General features: G+C 44.1%; 3 protein-coding genes across 4 annotated transcripts in view; 1 reads left to right on the top strand and 2 right to left on the bottom strand.

Moving 5' to 3' along the window:
• The window catches only part of Upf1 (Upf1 RNA helicase), a 53740-nt gene extending 47504 nt beyond the window's left edge, over positions 1 to 6236 (bottom strand). Inside the window, exons 1-3 of the mRNA XM_084599568.1 lie at positions 5846 to 6236; positions 2245 to 2372; positions 494 to 1006 (exon numbers count right to left, since the gene is read on the bottom strand). Of these exons, the coding sequence (XP_084455694.1) occupies positions 494 to 1006; positions 2245 to 2372; positions 5846 to 6037 (833 nt within the window). The 5' untranslated portion in view covers positions 6038 to 6236. The remainder of the gene's footprint in view (positions 1 to 493; positions 1007 to 2244; positions 2373 to 5845) is intronic.
• Positions 6237 to 6495: 259 nt separating this feature from the next.
• LOC146197659 (uncharacterized protein C16orf52 homolog B) lies at positions 6496 to 11681 on the top strand. Its single transcript, XM_084599567.1, has 3 exons — positions 6496 to 7041; positions 10627 to 10839; positions 11436 to 11681. Exons 1-3 carry the CDS (start codon positions 6939 to 6941, stop codon positions 11621 to 11623), a joined length of 504 nt encoding a protein of 167 aa, XP_084455693.1. The 5' UTR covers positions 6496 to 6938; the 3' UTR covers positions 11624 to 11681.
• A 5820-nt stretch (positions 11682 to 17501) lies between these two features.
• The window catches only part of LOC146197658 (putative RNA polymerase II subunit B1 CTD phosphatase rpap2), a 30377-nt gene continuing 20842 nt past the window's right edge, over positions 17502 to 27036 (bottom strand). For both annotated transcript variants that reach the window (XM_084599566.1, XM_084599564.1), the window contains exons 10-12: positions 24987 to 25067; positions 20869 to 20937; positions 17502 to 17700 (exon numbers count right to left, since the gene is read on the bottom strand). In XM_084599566.1, the coding sequence (XP_084455692.1) occupies positions 17562 to 17700; positions 20869 to 20937; positions 24987 to 25067 (289 nt within the window). In that variant the 3' untranslated portion in view covers positions 17502 to 17561. The remainder of the gene's footprint in view (positions 17701 to 20868; positions 20938 to 24986; positions 25068 to 27036) is intronic.

Genomic DNA, 27036 nt, shown 5'->3' with positions numbered 1-27036 from the left:
CTGGCGCTGGACTGCCTACTCCTCTCCAATCCAATCTAATCCTATCCAATCCAGTCTAACCAAATCCAGTCCAATCAAGTACAGTTCATTCTAGTGAAATACAATCCAACCAATCCTGTCCAATTCAATGCAAACCTGTCCGATCGAGTCCAGTCCAGTCCAATCTAATCTAGTCGAATCCAATCCTGTCCAATCTCGCCCGAAATGTGCCACTGACTAGCTTATCATCATCCCACTACTATCATCCTCACACTAAAGAAGGAGAATTAAGATGCACTACTCACTATGTCTAGCTATGTTGTTGCATAAAAGACGAAACATCTTCTGGTTGCTTCTTGATTGCCAGATAGCGCGGCGAGCGCACGGCGTTCGCCAGCTGCGGCGGTTAAAAAAAGCTTGTTAATTTTTACCTCACTTCCAAACATAATATGCTGGGTGCATCCTGAAGCAGGAAAGGAGCATTCGATTTAGCTGGCTGCAGGTGCATGCTCACCTGAGTAGCACCTGCTGGGGCTCCTCATCAACACCTGGCTTCTCCAGGTCCTGGAAGCTGGCATCCACGTTGTCCTTCCAGAGTTCCTCGAGGCGTGAGATCTGCTGAGCAGTCACTTGGCGGGCGCGTAGCTGGTCCCTCTCCAAGGGGGCGCGCACCAGCCACGGCAGGAAGCAGCGGTCGTGGATGAGTGGCTTCCACTGGTCCGGGTCCCAGTTCATGTCCTTGAGCGAGGACTGGGCGGCGCAAGGGTGCCGGCACAGCAGCACCACCACCGAGTCGGCTTTGGCCGGAATGAAGCCGAGCACAAAGACGTTGCGGCAGGCGCACGAGTAGCACTCCAGCACTGTTTCACCCAGGGGCCCATCACGGTGCAGGGTCACCTCCTTGTGCTTGGCACGCACCAGGTGGTTCACCATGTGGCTGCCCGACGTGTTGCCCCGCCCATTGCAGAACCAGCGCTTGCACACATTGCACTGGACCACACAGCCGGGGTCATGGATGCCACAGTACCTGCAACAGTTGATTGGTTTGTAGGGTTTAATGTCCCAAAGCGACTCAGGCTATGAGATACACCGTAGTGGAGGACTCCGGAAATTTAGATCACCTGGGGTTCTTTAACATGCACTGACATCGCACAGCACACAGGCGCCTTGCTTTTCGCCTCCATCGAAAAGCAGCCGCCGAGGCCGGGATTCGATCCCGCGTCCTTGGGAACAGTAATCGAGCGCCGTAACCACTGCGCCACCCCGGCGGGGTTGCAACAGTTGAGGCAATCCTATTAATTACACTGTGGCAACTTGGTCCCAATGATATGGACAATGATAGGAACAAGCAATGCTCTGCGGTGAACGAAAAGCATGAAGCAATCATCTTCCAACCCTTTTACACAGGCTATCAGTCAATGAACCTGGTCAATAAGTGTTGATTGCTAGCTTCTCAATCCGTGACAGGCTCTGCTCCCTTGATACCCTGTAGCCCATACATTTCACAACAGTACATCGCAAGCATTTACCTAGCTTGGACAAAACATGAAAATCCAGTCACTACACATTTTCCACCATTGTGACCCTGAGTTTCACTTTGCCAACAAGGTGCAAGGAGACGAGTTGCAAGACCAGCACAAATTTTGTTCACTGTTCTTTTGTGACCCTTGGAAAGCAAACTGGCGCACTTCAAAACAAAGACACAGGAAGGGAACGACAACACAGCGCTGTGTTGTCGTTCCCTTCCTGTGTCTTTGTTTTGAAGTGCACTAGTTTGCTTTCCAAGATGATTTACCAACTAGCCCATTCTTCCACCCTTGCTTTTGTGACCCTTCTCTCATCTGCGATTGACCACCTGCTCAGCTAAGCTTTGAGATATGCAAGTTCCATAGAGCTTTTGGCATGTCCCCTCCAAGCTGTTCATCTCATATAATTTCTACCTTTGATTCCAACACTTGTTTACAATCCTAGTTTCCTGTTCTACTTTTATCTCACGCAAATGGCACAGGCAGAGGGCAGGATCCAACAAACGCTATATAAAAGCTGCTGTGGTGACGTCAAAGAACAACATTTGCCCCTTGCACCTCTGTCAGTACCACATCCACTAGGGAAAAAATTCAAAGGGTAATCTGACTTTAGAATGCTTGCAGGAGTATCAGTGCAAATACAACCATCAAGGTAACTGCTCCTCAATTTGCAGCACAGCCGGCACGAATACATGCAGAACGAAAGAAGAACTGGTGGTGCTAATCAATGGTGGCTTACTTGCAGGCGTGCTCAGGCAGGTCCTTCGCATAGTACTGATCCTCTTCATCCTCCTCAAAAGTCAGCTCACCCAGGGCCTGCCCAGCTGCTGCCACCTCCAGACCGTTGCTGCGCACCTCACCCGGAAGCTGCACACACACAAATGGAGCACAGGTAGGCAATTAACACACAGTCCTATGGAGAAAACATTAGCTTAAATTTCTCTCATTTGGGAGGGAGCGTAAATCAGAAATTCTGTTGCTAGCAGCGTAATGTTTAGGAGATAGATATCAGTGAAAAAGATGCTTTTTGAACAAATGGCTCCACTCAGAACTGCCAACCAGCACTTGGTGTGGTCTCACATCAGCATTAATAAAATATGTTGCAGCATCAACTGTGTTCATCATGTAGCTACAGAAAGCAGCAGTAGCTTGGTGTACACTGTAACCAGCGCTAGAAGCTAAGGCATGTATATTTTTCGCCACCTGCTGCAAAAAGCTGCCCTTGTCATAATAACAGCACAATGAGAACTGTTTGGCCTAATGAGCTAACAACCATAGGAAGTAAAGCCATGGCAGACAGCATTTGCATGACGCCCACACACCAGCTTCAGCATTTTAAAAAAAGGCTATGGTTTGGTTTGGTTTGCAGGGTTTAACGTCCCAAAGCTACTCAGGCTATGAGAGACGCCGTAGTGGAGGACTCCGGAAATTTCGACCACCTGGGGTTCTTTACCGTGCACTGACATCGCACAGCACACGGGCACCTTGCTTTTCGCCTCCATCGAAAAGCTGCTATGCTAAAACCAATAAGTCTATGTGTCACAAATGGCACACCTAGCATTACAGTAAGTGTAAGAAGCAGAAATTTTGCTAAAAGGCAACTAGTTTGCTATTAATGAAATGCATGCATTTAAATTAATGAAAAGATCCCCTTTAGTAAGCCAGGTATATGCATAGCCTACATCATAGAAGAAAAAAAAAAAATTCATATGATGCAGAGACCTCACTGTTTGAAAGAGAATGCCAAGGCTGCACAGACATATCATAATGCCATTTTAGCCCAGCTCAGTTTCGCAACATTCACAATGTGAAAGGCCACCTGCCTGCTAGTGCACTTAAGTGTTTGCAATTTATTCTTTTAACGTCAGCTGTGTTCTACAGTCGCACAAGGACTTCAAGCAAGAAATGTTGCATCAGCTAGTCTGCATCTTATGAATGTTACTTTTCACAATCTATCAAGTCAACTTATATGACGTATTGTTTCAAATGCACCTGAAAAATCTCTTATAGCGGCACAAGAGCAGCAGCTGTGTTTAACAATATTCAGTTAAAGGCATCTGAAACAACCATGTAGCGTGATTTGATGATTTTAATGGACTTAATGAATATGTTTCAGACCCTGCTAGCAGTTTACATGCAGTAAAGCATGTGGCAGGCAAGTAGAAGAAAGTGTAACTGCATGTGAAAATAGCTGGAGTAAGCTTCATATGACATTAGGGAACCTCCCAAAAAAATGTATGTGGTCAGATTCGTTGAAAATGCTGCAAAAAATGCGAAATGCAAGCAGCGATTTATGTTGCCGCCTAGATACTTGAAAAACCACAACTAGACTTAGTGGCTTATTAAATGAAGAAAAGCAGTATATGCTATCACTCAGTAAAAGAAATTGTTTTCAAATATAATGAACAGTAACTCGAATACCTGCTTTTTAATATGCCTGTCTTGATGCTCTGTATACCTTTTCAAGTAACAGCCTGAAGAGACATATACTATGGTGAGGCTACCCATAAAAAAACAAAATAATGTGCCTCTGCCCGTGCCACAGCCTGAAGAGACAGTGGAAATGGGTGCAATAAGTTAACGCCCCTGATAGGCTTATGGTTTTAGTTGAACGTAAATGAGGAATTGACAGAATTGCAAAAAGAATCTTGATAAGTAAGCCGAGCAGAATGCCATGAAAGCCTTCGTTTCTTAACGGTGACATAAAAAATAAGCACAAAAATTACCTACTAAAGAAGTAATGATGAGATTCTAAAAAGAGCACTAATGAAACAATCCAGACAATGGATGCATGCTTATTGCTTTTCTGCCCTTTGTAACAACCTCCTTTGTGCCAACATCAATGTATTGACAAGATGCGTCAGCACAACAAGCTTGCTGGTTAGAAATGCCAACACATCATCACAACGAAGTTCAACTTTCTCTAGGAGGAAGGACTTCTCACACTCAACTGTCACTGCACACTGGCATAGGCCATATTATATCAGCTGTCAAGTTTTACTGCTGGCCAAACAACAAGGAAGGAAAATAATGTGGTAGTTTGGACAGAATTGGGACACCAGCTATGACGTGCTCTATGCTACACAACTGGGAATCGACTGAGGCTGATAATACTAGTTGAATAACAGCCTTCTATAGGTGTATAAATAAAGTTTCATTTCAGCACCGATTTTAAACAACTTGCATCAACTGGTCTAATGTGAAGCCATTGTTAGCATAAGCAAACTGCCAGAGTCAATCCAGAAGTTGTAACTATGCGTAATTAAAATTGTACCGAGTTCCTAAGCAGACATTCATGTATTATCAAGCAAAAAAAAAGTGTGCACCAACCAAGTGAAACACAACCCCCCCATGCAGGTGCAATGTTCAATTATTACTTGAACTCACTATAACACATTTCAGAAACTGATTCCCCCCCCCCCTCCCCCAGCTCACACAAACAAAAACCCTCCACTTGCTGCTTTTGTCCCCAGGAGATTTTCGTAACAAGAACATCGCAATGCCAAAGTTACCTAGTGACACGATTGTAATGTCGATGCAGGATCCCAAGTAAATCAGCGCAGTGAACGCAATTCACTTAAATCTGACAAGATGCTTCGCTTTCATTTGACATTATTGAAATCCACCTTAATCAAGCGGACTGCTCTACGTAAAACCCGGATAAGCGAAAATTTCGACCGCACCAACAGTACAATTGAATGTTGCGCTTTACGCTTCACGGGCCGGAGCTAGTCTGGCGGGAATCAAGCGCTAATACAACGCCAGCATAGTTTACTACAGAACCTCAATTTCGCGCGCTTCACATCACACCTTAGGCAGGCAGGCACTTTTTACTGGTCACGGTTCTTGTGTTATTTACATTGACATGGGAGGGCATCCAAGCATACTGTTCGCGGCATTCTGAACGGTGCGCGTTAGCGTAGGTATTGTATAACAAAACGTGCTCAACAATCCGGAATACGCTGCCCCATAGTTGACAGAGGCGCACAGATGGTGAAAGATCCTTGCTTGGGTAAAATCTAAAATGTCTCGCAGCGGTTTCGGAGCAAGGTTTCGCACTAGCGAGCCAAACCACTGGGATCACTCGAGCGGCGTTGCGTTGAACCACACGCTGCGCTCAGACCATCGTGGCATACACCGATGCCAACTGCGTCAAATTAGCGTTAACAGCATCAACGTTGCAATGATAGCACGTGTGAAATGCGCGAGCTCCGATGACGAGTGAAATAAGTGAGAGGCTTATCGCACTCGCCTGCGAAGTAGGCCTAGCGCGTTAAGAACCGCGGCAACCAACAAGTCTCGTCACAAGTGGCAGCCACACGGGCGACAACACGACCCACCTGGCCACCGCGGGTTCCCTGTGTTTGTCCGCCATCCGCTTGAGACGCTTGCGTTTGGGACGGCAACGTAAAGTCGGTGAAATCAAACTCGGATCCTTGCGTGTCGGCTCCCAGCAAGTCGCTAGCTTCCTCCGTGTCGAGGAATGTTAACGTCTGCGAGCTGGGTCCGTACGCGTCAACACTCATGCTCATGGTGTTTCAGTAAGCGGATCGGCGTGCTAATGCAGGACAAAGGTGATGTGCATCCGAGATGATTCTCTTGCCGCTCACACGACCACAACGTGTCTAGAACAAGAGAAACCTTGGTATCGTTCAGCGCACCACAACTCGCTTTACGCCATCTTCGGCGCTCTGCTTACGCACAAACAAGCTTCAGCGTACACACACACAATAAAAAAGAAAAAGCACGTGTAACAGTGTTGGCAAACGATCGCGCAAAAAGCGCTGCAAAGACAAAAAGCGTCGCTTCACGTGCAAGTTTGTAAAGCTTTTTATAGTCATTCTTTTTAATAACTGTTAAATAATGTGTCACCAAAAGTTTTTATTATTATTTTGTTTTTGAATTACATGCTGGACTTGGTGAACTAATATTGTAGGAGAGGACGCCAGTAAACTTTCTAATTCGGTTAAACTGACTTGAAGTTTGTCAGGTATCTATCTAGGATTTACATAATAGTTTCTTTTTGACGCTAAAGCAGCTAAAGTTTGGTTTTGCTTGCATTCGCGCGACAAAACTGTAACAAAACTACGAATGTCGTGTAAAGTATGTCCTCAATGGTATTTCGATTGCTTTGCTTACACTTGCCCAGGAACATCAGTGCCTTTACGGATCGCAGCTGGGCCCATTTAGCCTTGCATTTAGCTGCTTGGCATAGTTCCTGCCATGGATATCGCCCATATTCTGTGCCTGTCAAGTGTGCTGCCAAGTGCTGAACCGACAGCTGCCTGCTTTTGCCCAGAAAAAAACGAATCTGTTTTGAGTTTGTGTTACGGCACAGAGAACCAAGATCATCGAGACTGTGCTAGGCAGCAGTGATACGGAAAGCGCGAGTGGCTTGCTTCGTGTTCCGTTACTCTGCGGCAGTATGTCAATATGGATAAACTGACTGTCATTTCTGGAACTTTATTCTTCCTTGCGAATGTTTTCGCCATCTTGAGTCTTGTGCTGCCTGACTGGATCGTCTCGGATGTCGGTGGTGCGTATCGTGGTCGCCGTTGCAAGCAAAGTGAAGCGTGTGTGTGTCGGAAGCACATGGCGAATTGTGACCCACTAGGCAACTCAGATTAGATATTTGCAGGTACTGTGGCCCGACGAGCCACGCAGCAAAGCCAGAAAGGCTAGCTTGTGTATTCGACATTTTCTCGCTATCTTTTTATTTTATTTATTTATTTATTTTTAAGGACAATCGGCTACACGTACTACTTCCACATACGTACCTGTACCAGACACAAACAGCCACAAATAAAGCAAGGGTCATAGCAGAGACATTTGTTACAGTTCATTGGCTTATTGTGATGGTAGCCATCAGCAGTGAGTAACGGCCAATGTATTGTCTTGCAAGCTGTGATATCCGAAGAGTTTATGATTTCAGTTAGTACCTTCGTGTAGGCCAAGCGGTGAGGAATCATGGAGAAATTCAGCTTAAAGAAAATAAACATTACAAGATAGAAAGAATACAGGACTAGTGCAGGCTCAGTTCAGTTCAGTCGTTCAGTCGTGTCCGACTCTTCGTGGCCCTATGGACCATGTCACGCCACGCCTTCCGGTCTCTCTCTATCTTCCTAACGTCACATAACTTCATCTGCAGTGCCGCGAGAATGCCATCTAACCATCGCGTTCGCTGCCTACCCCTTCTCCGGCGACCCTCAACCTTTCCCAACATCAAATCTTTCTCCAGCGACTCCTCTCTTCTCATCAGATGACCAAAGTAGCTGAGCTTTAACTTTAGAATTTAACCCTCCAATGAGCAGTCAGGGTTTATGGTCGACAATATCGACTGATTTGATCTCCTGGCAGTCCAAGGAACTCTCAAGAGTCTTCGCCAGCACCACAATTCAAACGCGTCAATTCTTCGGCGGTCAGCCTTCTTCACAGTCCAACTCTCGCATCCATACATCACAACTGGAAAGACCATAGCACGAGTTATACGGATCTTGGTTGGCAGACTAATGTCTCTGCTCTTTACTAGGCGGTCAAGGCTAACCATTGCTCTCTTTCCCAGAAGCAGGCGTCTCCTAATTTCATGGCTGCAGTCTCCTTCCGGGGTAATCTTAGAGCCCAAGAAGAGAAAATCTGTCACAGCTTCCACTTCTTGTCCATTGATGCTCCAGGACTTGATAGGGCAAGACGCCATGATCTTTGTCTTTTTAATGTTCAGTTTAAGCCCGAACTTCTCACTCTCTTCTTGTACACGCATCTGAAGCCTCTTGAGTTCCACTTCACTTTCTGCCATTAAAGTGGTATCATCCGCATATCTAAGGTTGTTGATAAGTTTTCCAGCAATCTTCACTCCAGCTGAAGACTCGTCCAGGCCGGCCTTCCTCATAATGCACTCTGCATATAGGTTAAATAGGCAGGGCGACAGTATGCAGCCTTGCCTCACTCCTTTCTTAATCGGAAACAGCTACCGACTGATTTTTTTATTGATAACCAGGCTGTTTCTCAACAAAAATTTAGTTTGTAGCCTGAGCCTATTTTTCAGTAGAAGTTCAGTTGGTAGTCTGCTCTAGTACTGTTTTCCTTGTGTCTTGTCATGCTTGTTTCCTTTGTGCTGCACCTGTCTTTTCAGACTTGGATCTTGAAAGCATCAACCAACGTTTGGCGTAGTGTGCCTTACGCGGAGCTTGTTTTCAGTGATCAGACTATTCTGAAGCTCACAGCAGCTCAATTATGTTCTGCAATCATGGCCTAAGAATGGCCGAAGATCACCGCCGTGTTTGGTTATGCAGTTTGTAAACATTGAAGCATACGTTCGAATGTGGTTTGGGCCACTTATGTTTATAAAGTATATTGAGCTGCAGTGCACATCTGGACAAGTAGAGCAGTAAGTGCTGGTCAGAATTTTTTTTTTTTTTTCTTGCAGAAACATGTTTTTGGCGTGCTCTTGCAGGTTTAAGGAAGGTCAGAGGTCAGAAAGCAAGTATTGAAGTAACACAAGTTCTGCGTCAGTCTGCCTGCAGGCAGCCATTTCACTGTACCATGAGGAATTTGCTTACCATATCTGAGAATGTTAGTTTAGGAATTTGACCTTCACCAAGCTTAGGAATTCCTAGACCCTTTCCATACCACGCAAAGTAATAGTAGAGTAGATAAGATGCCAGGCTCTGCTGTACAATTTGTTGCACGGAGGCTGCACACAGTCAACTGATTGAACACCTCCTCTGGCACTGTTCGTAATTTGTCGCTGCACAGCACAAATAGGTTCAGTCTGATATTTTTGGGGCATCCCACAAAGGGGAGTAAAATCATAACAAAAACTAAAAAAAAACATCTACCAAGAGCAGCCATATGGCTACAGAAGAGTCGAGTTTGCAGAAGAGTCTAGCTATAGGCCAGGAGAAATCTTGTACCAGTTAGAAAACCAAAGGATCCCAGGTTTCTGGACCAGGGCAAAGTTTTCTTCAACTACAAAGTTTATATGACAGCTTTATAGCTTTTTTTTTGTATGCAACTGTTGAGTGTATGGTAAAGAACAATTACTCCCTTAATAAAATAATAGGCTTATAGTCACTAATGAGCAGAGTTAAATTTAGAAAATGGGCATTACGAATGTCTTTTCCAAACGCCCAACCCAAGAAAAAAATAAATTGTAAACTGTGACAGAAATCTGCTTTTGAGAATGTCATCCAAGCAACTAGATCTGGATGATGTTTACTTTTTAATGCAGTAGCGTCTGAGGCCTCGAAGGGGGAAAATGCAGCTTCTGTCATAAAATTCCCCTGTTGGCTGGAAGGAAAAAAATGTCACAAGATCAGAAAAGATGGCTATAAGTTTGAATGTATCTTTACGGCATCCATGTCACCATCTCTAGACACCATTGGGGAAACGTCAAACTACCAGCTAGATGGCCCAGAGATGTCTGGTATATGCAGATAGACATGGTGGGGTTGCGGACTCAACCATGAAAGAATGACACAAAACGTGATGAAAGGCATCAACAGCTGCTAATCATAGTGCATTGCCAATACACAATGCAAGTGTTACTGTGACTTTTTTTTTATTTTTTACTTGTGCCTCTGTTACGGCTCACAAACATGGTAGAAAGGGGAAGGAAGATATTTCTCTCTTCTTCTTCTAACAACATTATGACAGTTTTTGAACAGCCAATATCAGCCCTGTGCTGATGACATCATACATACCTTGCTATCTTGAGAGGTGGAATTGACACAAGAGATGAGCAATGAACATTGTCGTGAGGGTCAGGAATGAGGCTATTAAGAATTATTTATAAATTGGCAGTTTTCATTTGAGGACTTGTACACAGCATGAACACTCAGTAGCCTTTATTCTACATAATTCTGCATAATGCATTCATTGTATAGCCATGTTCGAAATTGTTTCAAAGGCCTTTTAACCTGTAAGATGCAACCTTTTTTTAATGTCACTGCCGCACTTACAGCTTTCCGTGTTGTTTTAAATGCAAATGTTATTGAGCAAAATGAGCAACTGATGGCAAAGCATTTGACAGCTGGAGTTCTCGAAATAAGCCATTGTACGCAGAGGACAGATGATAGTGGTTTGCAATTGCCTCTGCTATATGGTCCATATTTGCTTTGTACAGGCGACACACGGCTTGGGCTTCTGCAGACATGCACCACCCTTCAGGGCCGTCCCCCCACCTGCTTTCCACCACGCCTGCAGCCCGAGTGGTTGCTGGCACTGGTCTGCATCGTGCTTGGCTGTGTCTGCATCACAGCCACCACAGTACTGCTGGGCCTGTCGCGCTGGAATGGCCGTGTAGTGCCCTACGCACGCTGGATGGGCTTCTCTGCCAGTAAGCTTCATTTTTTGCAACGCCCGTGACGTACATATGTTTCAAGTTTGTGCTCGCTTACCTCATGGCAACCTGTGTTGTGTTGCTGCTACTTAGGCACAACACGGCATGGACATATTAGCTGCTTTACACTCTGGGCATCAAAAAAGTGCAGCAGTCACATGCTACTGCTCACTCGCATGGTTGATCTTGCTTGACCATCATGCGTTTGACATGGCTTACGTGCTCATATGCTACCTGATACCAGTGCTGTCTGACCAAACTGCACAGTGTTTGCAGATTAATGTGTCTAGCTTTGCTTAGAAATCTAAGGCCACTTGTGGGGCACAGGTAAGTGATGGTTGGAGTGGTGAAAACAGCAGTGAACTGTAGAAGCATCACTACTTAAGGTCCTTGTGAACCTCAAGTAGTGATACTTTGAAAAGCGGTTTGAATATATGTTCGTGAGGCCTTATTCAGCTGTGTTCTCACACAATAACGATTGGGCACTTTGTATCTGTGCCAGGTGCCCAGTAGTAACAATGAGCTGTTAAGCTGTACTCTGCTGTCTCGTCTTCTCTTTATGCAAAAAGCTGCAGTATTCGGTGCCTTTGCAGTGCTTCTGTTCTGCCTGGCCGCGGTGATTTTTCCGGTTGGCTTCAGCATGGATGAAATTGGCGGCGAGCCTTACCAGCTTCCTAGCAGCCACCAGGTTGGCCTCTCCTATATATTCTTTGTACTCGCACTCTGGATCACCGTCATCTCAGAGCTCTTTGCTGGCAAAGTCTGCATGCCCCACTTCTGAGTCTAGTTATGGTGAGTGCTGTCCATGAGATAGAATAAATATTATCCTTGGAACTCAAGCCTGTGTCTTGTGTGCACATCAATGCAAAGACCACTTTTCACATCCTGACCGTCTTGTGCGGTTGTAGTATAATCTAATAGTAGTATGCCTATGTGTTGATATACGGTCGAAACTTGTTACAGTGCACTTGCATAATTCAAAAAAACAAGTCTGTTATATCCAAAGTAAATAAAAGACTCCTTTAGATGGAATTTGGCAGATTGATTGATTTATTTATTTATTTATTTATTTATTTATTTATTTATTTGAAAAGGACTTTTTAGTTTTTTAATCAACTGTGAACAACTTCGTATTGTATTTCTAGTGCATAGTTGCAGGCAGTCAGCGGAACAGTTGTCTTGCTGATGTAGCAGAATCCCTTGATTGTCTCATTGTGCTATGGGTTTCTGCAAAGTCTCTCTAACAAAAATAAATCTTTTGCAACAAAATTTCAAAAAAGTTCTGCTGCAAATTTGAAAACTCGTAGTGATGGAAGATCTTTTTCATATGTGAGCATGTCAATTGTTTCAATGTGTGAAGTCCATTACACTTGTTTTCACTATCTGAATGTACGCTTGAGATAAACCGGATTGCAATAGATCAGAGTACTTGCACTTGCTGGTGGGCAGTACTGCTTATGAAGCGATACACTGCATGTGGTTAACTTCTCCTCGTAAGGCTGCCTGTTTTACTGCCACAGTGCTGTCCCACATTTCACAGGCCAGAAGAGTGACATATTGAACAAAACTACTGACATGCCTGCTCTTCTTAGGCTGCCTTAATTCCACTTGCAACCAGCAGGTGGCATTGCTAACAGCCCTCTCTTCAGTTTTCTCTTTTCATTTGAAGTTTCTCTAGAGTGCCTCAATTCCAACGCAGGCATTAGAGTTGTGCGGTTTTCGTCAATGTTTTTGAAAGTCGATGACATAGGCCATAACTGCTTCCAACAGCCTTTTACGAGTGAGGATTAAATAGCAATTTTTCTTGCTTCATGGGAAATGGAAAGTGTTTATTTCACCCGATGTTCATCTGCCAACCACACTTGTAGTATAATGTGCAGGTTCCAGGGACAGGTGTGGGAGAGATAGGAAAAAATTAGTTCCTCTGCTATGGAAAGTGGTAGCCTCACATGCTTTAATTCACAACACTAGCTGTGTACATGTTAACTACTGGGGCTCCATGCTTGTTGGGAAGGGGACATTGCTGTGAAGTATTTCTTGGTGACAAATTAGAAACAAACACAAAGGTCTGTTGTAAAAGATGTTCTGGACCAAATATTACCCAAAATTTAGTCTGCTGCAAGCGATGGTCTGCATTAAAACCAAAGCATTTTGGATTTAAAGTGCGTGTTGACCAAATAAAATTAGTCATGATGTCCATTGTTTATGACTGTCATTGCTTATGACTGCCTTTAACCAAAGGCTAAAGCACAATTTCCTTTTAACCTCTTCAGTTTGAACATTTGCCTTTTACCCAGGACATTAAAGTGAAAATTAGTCATTGGAAGAAGCGGAAGGTCAAGTTGGGGAGTTGAGTGGACTCGACCCTACCGGGTTTACATGAACCCGACCCGGTTCTGGACAACAGGCAATTACGGCGGCACCTCGTGTCAAGGCGAATAACTAACAAGCGGCACCTAATTCCGGCTTTTTTCCCCCACGCATCTCTAGCGTTTTCCATACTGCTCTCCTCTTCCACTGTGCCTCGATCCAACATGACAGCATTTACATGCTTCCTGCAGCAAGGTCGAGTGCAGTCAACCCACCCCCTGCACGGGAGTTGATTGGACTCGACCCGGCGTCTTCTAAACCTGGCCCGACGGGGTTTACATAACTTGGTAACCGGTTTTGAACCCGATAAAGCTACTCAACCCTCTCTTGTCGAGTCCATGTAAGCGCCACTACAGAGAATAACAGGAGAAAGGTCATAAACTTGATCCCGGATATGTCGAATGATTGCATACATCTAACTCTTAGAATATCCCCTTGAAAATGCCATGCAAAAACAATTGGAGGAGTGTTCGCATATATCGAAATCCCTTCCATCGAAATGTTCCATTTATTAAACTGCGCAATGTGCTCTTGCAAGGTGCGCTTTTCCCGGCAGCGACACCATGATCACTTTTCCAGATAGAACAGGGTAGGCCTTGGGCACCTCCTGGCAGCATAACTCTGTTTAGCAGGCTGAAGGCCGAGTCAGCTTAAATCTCACCTTATGTCTAGCATGCTTATTTCCGGTAGAAGTTTGCTGTCGTGCGAGGAAGCCAAGTTCGGTGCACTGGATGTTCTGCGGTGAGGCTAGCCTTGCTGACCGAAGGCTTCCGACGGTTCTCGCTTGACCTGCGAGCACCTGCTTCGCCGCTGAATAAGATGAAGAAATCAGCTGTACCTTATTTGTACTGAGTTGGCATTGCGTTTATGGTTCACCAGTAAGATAATTGGACATCTTTTTAGCGGTGACTCTCCTCCTCCACTGCAGCTTTGATGTGAATTCCAACCCCAACAGTCCTTGTGCCCTGCGGTACGAGGTGCAAGCTCCGACTTGTCCTTACCAAATATTTTTGGTAAGGCAAGCTAGCGGCAGGAAGTTTGCCGCTAGCTTGGGCATAGCTTGCGTACGCCATATTCACGCTTTTACGTTACATACGAGATCTCTCTTTCTATATATATATATATATATATATATATATATATATATATATATATATATATATATATATATATCGAATTATCAGACTATTTCACTATCCCCTTCGAGTTCAATATATTTGAGATTGACTGTAGTTCACACTTATGTATGTCTTATAGAAAGGATATGCACATGCAACCAAAATATTGCAGAGCACAGTTTTTCGTTTGAGCCCTGCTCACCAAAATGAGATATTCAATACATATGCTAGTATATATGGCTATCACACTCACATGTATAAAATAAAATATTCATATTTTCTCTGGTTCAAGGGCATATGCATGCTCCACATTATTTTGGCCGCACCTGTACATCTTGGCATCGGATATATACAAAGTTTGACATCTGCATTCTTAGGTGAGGGAGGAATGTCAATCAGAGGGGATGCATTGGAGGATGGAGGCACAATGTGGAGTTGCCATGATGAAGCAACTAGAGTATGTCACCTCCACACTAACTGAGTCTAGAGTGATGTTCTTGAATTGTTAGATGCAGGCTGACTTGGTTGTCTAAGAGTGTGTGCAGCCCAATGGCACGAAGATTGGCTAGCAAGGTATATGTCAAGGGACGCTAAAATCAAACTGAGTAGCCAGGTAAGTGTACACTCAAGTCAAGCCCGTTGGGTGGGAGTGAGTGCATATGTGAACCGAGTGATTCAGGCAATGTCTGTATGCAATGCTCACAGTCCTTTTACATGATGTGCTCAGCGCTTCTGAGGTGGACAAATTTTGCAGCAATGAGGGTGAATGCACGGGGCCTGCTAAATATGAAAGGGGTTAAAGGTAAGGCACCTACCAACTGTGCAAATACATGGACTGGTTCAGCTCCTTGCTGACAAATGTCATTTCCGGCACCAGAGCTGCCTGTTGTGGTTCACAGCATGACATCACATACACAGATGCAAAGTGGTGATACATCCATGTGGCTTTGGCGCAAAGGAAATTTTAGAAATGCAAGACTGGAGAGAGTCCAGGAAAGCCGAGCCATGAAGTACACTCCATGCAACTTGTTACACTGCACGCAACAGTGAATTTTTATTAGCTGGCAGCGTATTTAAATGCTCAATAATCGCTTGTTTTAAGCAGCTACTGATGCCACCAGAACAAATCAAAGTGATGCTCGAGCATATAATTAGTCCCTGGCTGGCAGAGAGGCCCGGGCATGGAAGGTATCTTTGCCAAACTGCCGTTGGCCATGATGAACAATTTTATTTTGGTAAAACAAGAAGTAGATCGTAGATACATAAATAATCACTACACACCTATATATATAGGTGTACGTATATGTTTGTTTGTTTTTTGCATGGTAATGCCCGCTGCTGCACACCTTGGCAAAATGTGTGCTTGAAGCGACAATGATGATGGATAATACAGGCCACGCAAGGTGCTATGCAAGAGAATGCATTCTCGATGCAATATGCAATTTCGGCAAGAGGGGTGAAGAGTCACTGCAATGAGGCTACAACAAACACTAATCAACAGCCCATGCCTTAGCATAATGAATTTCCACCCTGCTTTCCCTGGAACTACGCTTGTGCATGTTCATGTGCAGGCATGTTTCATGTGTCAAAAATGTGGACACACACATACACACAATTCATGGCATCTAGGTCACCATACAAAGTGCACGATGTCACTACTCAGTAGAAAGGAAAAGCAAGCAAAGAACTTTGGCAGATGCTGGCTGGCAAGAACATTTGACCTGCAGTTTTCCTCCTTTATAATTCATGCATGGCCAAAGCCGTTTTACTTCACCTCTCTTCACTAAACCAAAGGAGGAAGCATCACGAAAAGCTGCTACCTGCTCTAAGAGGAGAGACTTTTGGTTGCGTATGTTAACGCAACAGTAAATGCATAGTAATGTACTCTAAATGTAATGCATAGCAATCCATGCACTTCACTGCTGAAGCTTGCCACCAGCAGCTTCCTGTACATATGATGTCATATAGTCACGCTAAAGACGAGTCCACACCATTGAGCCAGTTACATTTCAATTGATTTTTTGCACTCCTGGGGCTCTAAAGTAGGAAGTTACCTGAACAAACTGGAAGAAACTAATCGCGAAGCGACTCGCAAATGTAAATTTAAGCTCTAGTCCCTGTTAACTTGGTCATAGCAAGCATATAACAAGTATGGAGTTTTCCAATATCCTGGGCTATCAGTATACAGTAGAACCTCGTTGATACATTCCCAGTTCATACAATTTCCCGTTTTATACACTCAAAATAACGGACATTAAAATGTCTCATATAAAGTTACACTACTCAAAATCACGGACATTAAAATGTCTCATATAAAGTTACACTATTTTTCTTCTGGTTAATATATTCCCAGATAACACTATTTCCCGGTTACTAGGTTAGAAATTTCAACAAATTGTGGTCATATAATACGTTTTGTGATCAACCAGACACATATTAACGAGTACTCGCGGCACGAAAAACTGATCAGCAGCGCTCACCCACCATAGCTGCTTTCCTGCAGTGCTTAGGTTGCAAAGGGCCAAACATACGAGGTGCCCGTTGCCTTGGAAGCATGGCTTCATGAGGAGCAACGTGATGGCTTTGTGATGCCTTATGGGCGTAAGAGGGAACCATTTAGTAAAAGAACTATTCGCTTGAATACGAGTGGGTCGGGTCTGGGGGACGCAGCATGAGCAAAAACATGGCAACTGCAAGCCATGGCAATTGCTTCTCCACTTGTCATTGGTGTAAGGGGGCGAAGCATCTGAAAACAACCAAGGAAGCGATCTCACCTCGTCATTACCTTCTAAAAACCAGATTTTTTACTAAATCTTTCCGGGTTTACAGCAAAGCAAATATGGAAAAGGTTTCATTTGGTTTATGGGGTTTAACGTCCCAAAGCAACTCGGGCTATCAGAGACGCCATAGTGGATTGCTCCGGAAATTTCGACGACCTGGGGTTCTTTAACATGCACCGACAATGCAAGGAGTTGGGCCTACTGGATGTCTATAAATGCTAATCTACACTTTTATGCAGTGAGAGTCTCAATTCTAAATGCCTTTGTACTTAATTCAGCACTTAAATTTTTAAAAATCAGGCAGTTCGGATCATATGTTTTCCCGGACATACATTTTTTTTCCCGTACTTAAAAAAAAAAACGTATCAATGAGATTTTACTGTACCTCGTAGCATGGTAAAAACAGATTTATTACTTCAAATACATATGGCTCTAGAGGCAGAACGCAATGTTAGCTGCCCAGTAGGTCATCAACAACATGTGTGATTTCCTGGAGAGAGATTGCAGTGTCTTCCAAAAAGAGTGAGAAGCGCTTCCTTGATTCTTCCATCACAATGGCAGAGTTCAATGCAGGACACTTTCTTGAAAGCCTGCAAAGCAGAGATCAGAACCATATCAGCAGACAGATGACACACCCTTCTCTAAACTTGGTCAAGAGAAATGCTGTCTATTTGAGAAAAGTTGAGCCCGCATGATGCTTGAGGTCCTGAGAGTAATTTCTGTACTTTCAGCACAGCTTACAGGCTACACATAAGCTTTATACAAAGCAGTATACCTTCCTTTGCAGCCATATGGCCGCATTTAGGTGGATGTTAATCTGTAATTACTCCCTTATTGCTGAATGAGTAGTCACACATTTTCAACATTTAGCAATTTTCTGAGAGCATCACTGTAGTCAGGGTTGCGAGTGCATACCAGCACAAACCTGTGCTGCTGTTTTCGGCACAGATTAGAATGAAATTCAGTATGCACGAAACAGCAAGTGCAAATTTTAATACTAGTATCATGTAAACTTTACTGTAGCCTCTGAAAAAAAAATAATTAAAGGGGGCTCTGAAAACTGATCAATTCGAAAGCAGTGATAGTCCAAACTTGGAAGATCTCAACTACCATAATGCATTGTTATATCTAATAGCAGGAACCACTAGAGCAGTTTATAATGTATAAAAATTTAGACTGTCCTCATTTCTGCACCACAAGTTTGTTTCATATTCATAACTTTTGCCTCGCCGGGATGGCGCAGTGGTTAGGGCGGTCAACCACTGTGCCCAGGGATGCGGGATTGAATCTCGGCCTCGCCAGATGCTTTTCGATGGCGGCAAAAAGTTAAGGCGCTTTTGTGCTGTGCGATGCCAGTGCACATTAAAGAACACCAGGTGATTGAAATTTCTGGGCCCTCCACTGTGGCGTCTATCATAGCTTGAGTAGCTTGAGACCCCATAAACCAGGCAGCAATCATAAATTTTATACAACACACGGGAATGACTGAACAGCTATTTTATTATAGGCCATACAAGTGACTACAGAAAAAGAAAACATGGTCATTTAGCTTTGTCATCAAATTGTTGCTAATTTGGCTTTTTAAACCTTTTCCCCTAGGCAAAGGGTTTAAATCTTGCCAAAAACTTGGGAACCTGAGTTAAAACTGTCTCTCCACCAGTGAGCAGAGTTCAAGGGTTCTGAGGAAATATCTCCATGTCATTTGATGCACGATTTGCTGAGGAGATGCTTCCCCAGTGAAAATTAGAATTCTTGTGTCTGTAAGAACTAAATCTTTTTCCCACCAGCTGACCTCAAGCATTTTCTTAGGACATTCACCGCTACTTTGCGCACCGTGAGAATGTCCTCAAGTTCAATAAACTTAGTTGGCCTGTATCGAAAAAGACTGCCTTCTAATCATAAAGAGACCATTCCCATCAGAAGAAGAGCAGTTATATGCTCGAAAAGATGGGAAAACAAAATGCACCTGTTGCCATCATAAGCCAATTTTGAAAGTAAAAAGCATGCATAAACATCAATATTGGGCATGGATTCCGGTGGCTGCACTGCATCACCGCTCATTTCAGCACAGTGGCAATTGGTCCTTTTCGCAAGGATGTCACTAATTTGAATCAACTGGAGAAAACATTTCCAAATCTAATTTTAATAATGATAAATGTGTATTCTGCATATAGACAAGTGCCAATACACCCAGAAAGAGCCAACTGAGAATCGTATACTAGAACATGCTGTTGGACAAGTTGGTTCGACATGAATGAAGCAAATGGCACCGAGACAGGGGAAAAAATCGGACACAATGCACTGAGAACAATAAGTGCAGAGAGTTGTCCTCAGTGTCTCTTTAGCTTTATAGTCTAGTTATTGTCAAGCTTGTTCATTAAACTTCAGAAGAAGATAAACTATTACTGAAAAGCAAAAAGGGCGTTGAACCTGGATTTCTCTCACACATCACAGCTTGCAGAGAAAGCCCTTGCGGGTAATATTTTAATCGTAAAATTGAAACTGATTGAGATGTGCAGATGAAATGTGCAACAAATACTGTATTTGCACACTAAAGACAACAGTGAATTAGCTAGAGCTAAAATAATTCCACCTTAATGCAGGCCCTCAGATGCTTCGGGAACGTGTCCAACACGAAACGCAGGTAGTCATCATTTCCTCCCCAGGCCTTCTGAAGGGACTGCTTCAAACTCTCCAAATTGTTGTGAGGCTTGTTGCAGGCCTTATACCACTGTCACACGGACACTTAGGATCATGATCAGTAACAATCGTGATTGAAGCTTCAAGCATGGTCAAAATGGACCGTAGTTATCGGCACGCTGTGTGCTGATAACTACCCTTTCTTTCTAGAGATGAGAAGAGCCTTTACACCAGGAAGTAACAAATCAACCTCACGCGTGCTTTGTCTTCTCGCATGATGGAGCGTGTTCGGCATATGTTTACATTTTACTGACAACTTGGTTGCTGCGACGCTGATCTTCAAAAGATAAAACTTGAGCAAAACCATTCGCCTACTCACGCTGCCTGTTCGTATGAGGTGTGATAATGTGGGGTGACGTCCTTAAGAAAGAACAGCCTAGCAGACGACAGGCCCAGTTGAGCGCGATTTGTCGGCGTGTGATTAGCCTCAAACTGTTTCTAGCCTCGCCCCGTCATACGGCGCTGACGCATGGAAAAGTCGCCGTTCGCGCACGCCAGCTAAAGATTTGGCCGTCTGCACTTTAAACCAAAAACTGGTGAGAGTTTCCTAATCCTGTCAATGGGCCGAAAATTCCTCCCAACATGCACAGCTACTATCAAAAATGCTAGCAACAAAACAGGAGTGAACCAAATAATGCTAGCTCTGTTAGCCTTTTCTGGATGTATTTTAATATTCCTGGGGCTGTAGTACTATAAACTCAGTGCCCAATGCTGAACAGACGTGCCTAACCTTCGACAGTTAACACAACACAGAAGATCTAAACAGCACAGCACCGTGAAGCATTTAGCACACAGGTAACAAATAGCATGACATCACAGTAATGTAATATCATTCAATCAATGACTAAAGAGTTCTAACGTGCAAAAGCAGTACTGAGGACTCTAAGGCACAACACAGTGGAGCAGCTGAATGCCCAGATTAATTAAAACCAACTAGGGCCTCTTGGGGAAGCCTTGCATTTTGCTCGCACTGGAATGTGACCGCTGAGACCACTGTCCTTGTGCTCACCACCTGGACACCACATCCACCGTGTTGAGTCGCACAATGTGAAACTCACATGATCAACACGCCCGCCGCTAGGTGCGTCCATGTCTCCAGCCTAAAGGTAACATTTTCGGCAGAAAGCCTGGAGAGAAAAAGAACCATAACCAGTGTTGAAAATAGGGCTGCAACGTCCCTCTCACCTACAAATTATTTATTTATTTTATTTATTTATTTGTTTGTTTGTTTACAATGCCAGCTGCAATGCCACTGCAGAGTGAGTACACATGAATACAACCCGGCAAGTGTACGCATAAAAACACAGTCCAATCAACTCGAATAAATAAATCATCTTAAAGGCCCACTGTCCACCCTCCGGTCGAAAATATTTTCTTCCCCAATGACTGTGAGACTTCGCCCCTGGAAAGCAAGGCCGCAAAATGTTTTTGAAAAGAGTAACTAATAACGCAGTTACAGCCACCGCAATCACCCGATTCTATCCTGCCTCTCTCCTTCCGTTCCCTCGCAAAGGTTTTTCACTCTCCTGCCCGAGGTCGTCTAGCCTCCGCAATACAAATTCCCCTTCCTCCTCCGCGTTTGGCGGGAGGTGGGGCGTGGCTCTCCGCGAGCGCGAAAAAAAAAAAAAAAACGGTCGAGGGAGCGCGCGCTGCTAGATTCAGTCTGGCCGTGGCGAGGGAAAAGCGCGCTGCGAGCGGTAGACACCCATCCTTCTCCCGTCAGTCAGCGAGACGGACCAATGGACGTCGTTCCCGGTACGTACGTCATTATCGGGGCCCGTCGGGCCAGCGCAGGAAGCGGTGAAGCTGGCTTCTCAAAGGAGAGCATGAGGGAGCTTTGAATTGTATTTTCGATGCTTTGCGGCGCGCGTGTCGCTGTAGAATTTTGCACAGACTATCTCCGGTACCTGATCGAAACACTGGGCTCCTTTTCTTAAAAGGGCCTTCCCTGGACAGTGGCCCTTTAACACAGTCACCCTGCTGTGTAGATGCAAGTACAACAGACTTGAGAACAAAGACACGTCAATCCGTTCCCGTTAAACTAAAACAGCAGGTGAAGGATATAATGGAATAATAAACGTCGGAGGATATCTTTGCTTTAAAGTGCACCAGATTGTTGCTTGAGAATTTTTTTTTTTATTTTTTTTTTAAGGGTGGGGTGGGGGACAATCCCATTCCAGTATGACAACCTGAAAATAAATAGCACCCCCAAGTTTCTGTAAAACTTCTTATACACACAGGTTTTTCCGTACTGACTTCATCAAAGTGCATAAAAAAAAAAGTATGTAATTGTAATACTAGTACCTATCCGGAGTTTAAAGGTCAGATGAGCAATTTTTAAAAGCAGACAGACTTTAATAAAGGTTTCACCATATGTTGTTGCAGCACAAATTAAATTTAAAATTTCCCATTTTGTGTCCTAAAGCTGACTGCTTCCTGCAGACAACCTTACCTGTATGGTGTCACAGTTTGGGCACAATGTTACCAGAACCAGCTTCAGTTTAAAAACTCTCAAGCGCCGTGCGGTGCCGCCGCTGCCTTGCACGGTGAACGGCGCTACAGTCGAACCGGGCTTCATCGTGCTGACAAGCTTGCCGGCGACTGCAGGCATTTCAGCAGTGCACACGCGAATTCAAAGCCCTGACTTGACGCCGCGGAACATAGCGGCTCCCAAAATACGATGAATTAGGTATTTCTATTTGCTTGACTTTTCTTTTTTTTTTTTTCATAGTTCACCAAGTTAAGTGTTATATTCCTATCTTATGGGCAGCCTGGTGTGCAAAGTTGCCACTGCACCTAATAAAGGTAGAGACAAGAATAGAATAGGAAACGAACCACTTCATTATGTCTGCCTACAGGTTCATTTTGAAAGCGTGCATATATCCGAGCGTAAGAGGAGTCCTTTTCGTGCTTGAAGGTCCCTCTCCGTCAGTCAACAGACAACTAAAGCGCGCGGTCAAAGACCTGGTCCGTGCGGACCGGGCTATGAAAACATAATCCAAACTGCCCGATTTAAAAAAGAAAAATAACTGCTGAATGAGGTACAAAGGCATTCAGGATTGAGGCTTATTTTTTGCATAATACTGCGGATTAGCGTTTATAGACATCAAAGATGCACAGCTCCTCTTTTTAGCTCTCGCAGAATTCAGTCCGTATTTGCGTTGTCCTAAGCGCTGAAGAGATTCAGTAACAAATCTGGTTCGTAGAAGTAATAACAAGCCGAGATCGCTTCCTTGGTTGTTTCTGGATGCTTCACTCCTTTACATCAGTAACATGTGGAGAAGCCATCGCGATGACTTACAGTTACCGCGTTTTTACTCATGCTGCGTCTTTCAGACCTGGCCCACTCGTATACAAGCGAATCGTTGTAGTTATCAAATGGTTTATCCCTATGCCCCGAAAGAAGCGACCACGTTTCTCCTCATGAAGTCATGTTTCCGTGGGAACTAGCGCCTCGTATGTTGGCTTTCTTTGATGCTTCGCCCTGTTGCATCTGGGCATTGCAGGAAAGCAACTCTGGCAGTGGAGCACCGCTAGTCGGTTTTGTAGCAAAAGTTACATTGGCCACGAACGAAGAGTTTCGCACGGCGGGAGGCACAGAGCCGTTGCCTAGCAACCGCCGCAGCTGGCAGACGCGCTCACTGCGCCACTTGCAAATCAAGAAGCAACCAGATGAAGAAAATGATGTCTCGTCTTTAACGCAACAACAACATTGCTAGACAACCAGACTAACCTGGACTTGCAATCAAGATATAGATGACATAGCCAAGCTAAGCCACTGCTAATTTTATGCTGAGCCAGTCTCCTTATCAAAAAAAAAGCATTGTCTCCATTGGGAATTGAACCTCCATTTCTTGGATTGGACTAGATTAGATTGGACTCGATTGGACAGGTTTGGATTGAATTGGACAGGACTGGTTGGATTGTATTTGATGGGAATTAACTGTACTTGATTGTACTGAATTTGATTAGACTGGACTTGGTTGGATTGGATTGGATTACACTGAATTGTACGGGATTAGATGGGATTGAATTGGAGAGGAGTAGGCAGCCCAGTGCCAGGCACACATGCTTTTGCTATGTATATACTGGCCTACCTGAGCTAAGCCACGACCAATTTTTTTCACATGAGCACTCCTTAAATTATGTTCGGTTGATCGCAAAACTTATGACCAGTTTGTCGAAATTTTGAACATAGTAACCGGGAAATCGTGTTATCTGGGAAAGTATTAACTGGGAGAAAAATAGTGTAACTCTATGGGCGATGTTTTACTGCCTGCGATTTTGAACGTATCACACGCAAAATCATGTGAACCGGGAACATATCAACGAGGTTCTACTTTATACTACCAGAAAAGAATCGTGTTCCCTGTTGGCGAAAACCACACAAAATACAGCCCGCGCTGTGCTGCACCTTAAGAATGATTGCTTGCAGGGTTTTACACTAGTTCGCAACCGTTCTGTGACTGCCAAAGTCGCCAGCTACTGAAAAATAAAAATCAACGCTCGCATTTATTGCTTCAGACGAATTAATAGCTCGGATATGCAGCCCTTAGCCTATCATGTGCCGGCTTTCGCTGTCGCTCCACGGCGTCAGTCAGGTGCCGGTTTCAACCGCTGCACCGCCTACTCCAAGAAGCGGCCCGGCGCCGCCCGCGATGTACAGCAGAGGTGGGGAGTTTTCAAACTGAAGCTGGTTCTAGTAACGTTGGTTTGGACACTCATTAATATCTGCCCTGTGCGCATCAAAAAGAACACAATTTCAAGCTTGTTTGTGGTCATTTTAGACAAATAACAACCCAAGGTGCCACAAACATTAGGAGATTTAGCCAATCAAGGCGATCAACGTGCATGTGACAAGTTTTGCGCCACTATGAATGATGTCATAGGTTTGCCTGCGGAGGTACTGGAAGAAAACTTGTTTTGGTTTCAGTTTCTTGTTTTATTCTCTCTTTTAAGGTACTTGCACTTGGAATTTTTAAAAACATTTTTTTCTGTACCAGAGACAGGAGACTCTGTAAAATGTAATGTCATTAAAGACCAAAAATGTTAAGGAAGCCTCCAAAGTGACACTTTAGAAGTCTCTTAAGAACTGTTTGCTGCAACTTTTATCTATCTAATTATCTACCAAAAATATTACAGTGGGAATATTAGAATTTCAAGTAATGTTGTGTACCTGAATGTCAGAACCAATTCCGTCAGATAAGGAGACACTTCAGAGAGGTCCATGTACAACATGTCCAAGAGATCAGGTAGCCTAAAAAAAAAAAGCAACTGTTTGTACTGAAATATAGCAACTCCTTGCAAATATATGCCACAAGCATATTAGCATCTTAGACAATACACTGAGAACTTCAAAGCAGTCACCAGACAGGAAGAACAAGAGTGATAAGCACACTTGTCACTTTTACAAGATTTTAATTGTGACCAGACATCCCCTGCACAAGGCATCAGTCTGCCAGATATTGGAACTTGCATGCACTGGTCATCTTGCACACCAAACACACTGTGAACTGGAAATGGTACCATGAAAAGCCAAAGAAAAGTAAGCTTCAAAAAACGCTTTTCACCTGACCTTGATTTCAAGAACGCTGACTTCTAGCAAGAGATCAGTGACTTATTTTTTTGTTCACAGTGTCTCCCTGCCTTTCCTCATCTTCCTCCTCCTCCTTGTTCACAGTGTGTCCGAATTGTCCTAAATTTTAGACTACGCTCCTGTTCTCCTTAGCTGCAAGCAAGTGCAGCTTGGTATGCTGCAGTAATACCTTCTCTTTCCAAAAGTTTGAGTACTACCCACAGATGGTTTCTAGCACATTCAATGAAGAGGCCGTTCCACAATCTGCCACGAATCCCTAGAGGGATAAGTCTAAATTTATAGCTGGCTGTTTCCATATGGCAACAGTTGTTCAGGTAATGAGCAATCTAACCGCTATTATGTGTACTAAGCTTCAGCTAACTACAGTTGAACACAGAAATATCAAGCCTGAAGGGAATCTCAAAACAGTTATTGACAATTAAATCCACAAAAAATAACAATGGATAAGCTTAACTAACACAAAAATAGAAATACATTGCCCTCACTCTGGCGAAACGCCTCTTGCAGCAACATGGCAGTCCACTGGCGTGCTGCTAGGCGCATGTATAGATGAAGGTCAAATAATGCTTGGAAATGACCTATACAGCATGGTTCAGATATCCAAGAAGAAAGTGATAGATACTGCACCCTTCCTTCCTATAAACCATTCCATTAGAGGTTACCTGAAGGTCAAGTCAACCTTGGAAACAACCTATACATCACAGTTTAAGTGTCCACAAAGAAAGTGTGACAGATACAGCACCTTTTCTTGGCTTTGAAATGACCTCTGTGGTATGATTCAAATGTCCACAGAGAAAGTGGGACATGCACCCTTCCTTCCTAAAACCATCCCGTTAGAGGTCATTTGCAAACCCGATTTGATCTTGAGCTCTGCACTTGGAAATGAACTCTAACGAAATGGGTTATAGCAAGGAAAGGTGCAGTACCTGTCACACTTTCTCCATGTACACTTGAACCGCACGGGAGTGAAACCAGGAAGAGAGAACAAGTGCCAGAGAGGTGGAGGAGGGCAGCATCCCAGCAGATGTGCGCACCCGCATAGAGAGGAGGAGAAGGGTAGTTTTCTCACTACGCATTCGCGTGCGCCACGGATAGCTAACCAAGTGGAGCAGGAAAGTGTGTGCTGGCATCGCATGCACAAGGCATGAAAGTGGGCTCTGCACAGAACGCCAGTGAACTTAGATGCGTTCAATGGAATGCTGATTGTGTTCAATGCAACGCTCTGTCGCCCACAGCCAAAGCTTTCACTCCAAATTTGGTTCAGCAGCATTGGACCCCTAAATTTTTTCACACCACAGCTGGTTCTTTATACGCCTATGCCGTGGCTGTGTGGAGTGCAATATACTGAAGGCAACCTTCAAGCCCACACCACACCACATTCACACCATAACATGGTTTTACAGCGCTACCAGCATGTGCCCAAGGCCGTGCTGTTGATCCATCTATTCATGCAAAAGGAAACAATCAGCTCCGTTACGATAATAGCTGCCTGCAAGGGGCACAACCTGCCATTTATATTCTAAACGACCAGTGAAATCTGAGTTTGTAATACTGTGCAATTTTCCTATAGATTTACACAGGTTTCTCAAGGGGATAATATACGGGTGTTCAACATATCCGATAATTCGAA

The sequence above is a fragment of the Amblyomma maculatum genome, chromosome 3 (genome assembly GCF_055883805.1).
Source record: "Amblyomma maculatum isolate TAMU_Amacu chromosome 3, ASM5588380v1, whole genome shotgun sequence".
Taxonomy (NCBI): domain Eukaryota; kingdom Metazoa; phylum Arthropoda; class Arachnida; order Ixodida; family Ixodidae; genus Amblyomma; species Amblyomma maculatum.
This window is presented reverse-complemented; position numbering and strand designations above follow the sequence as displayed.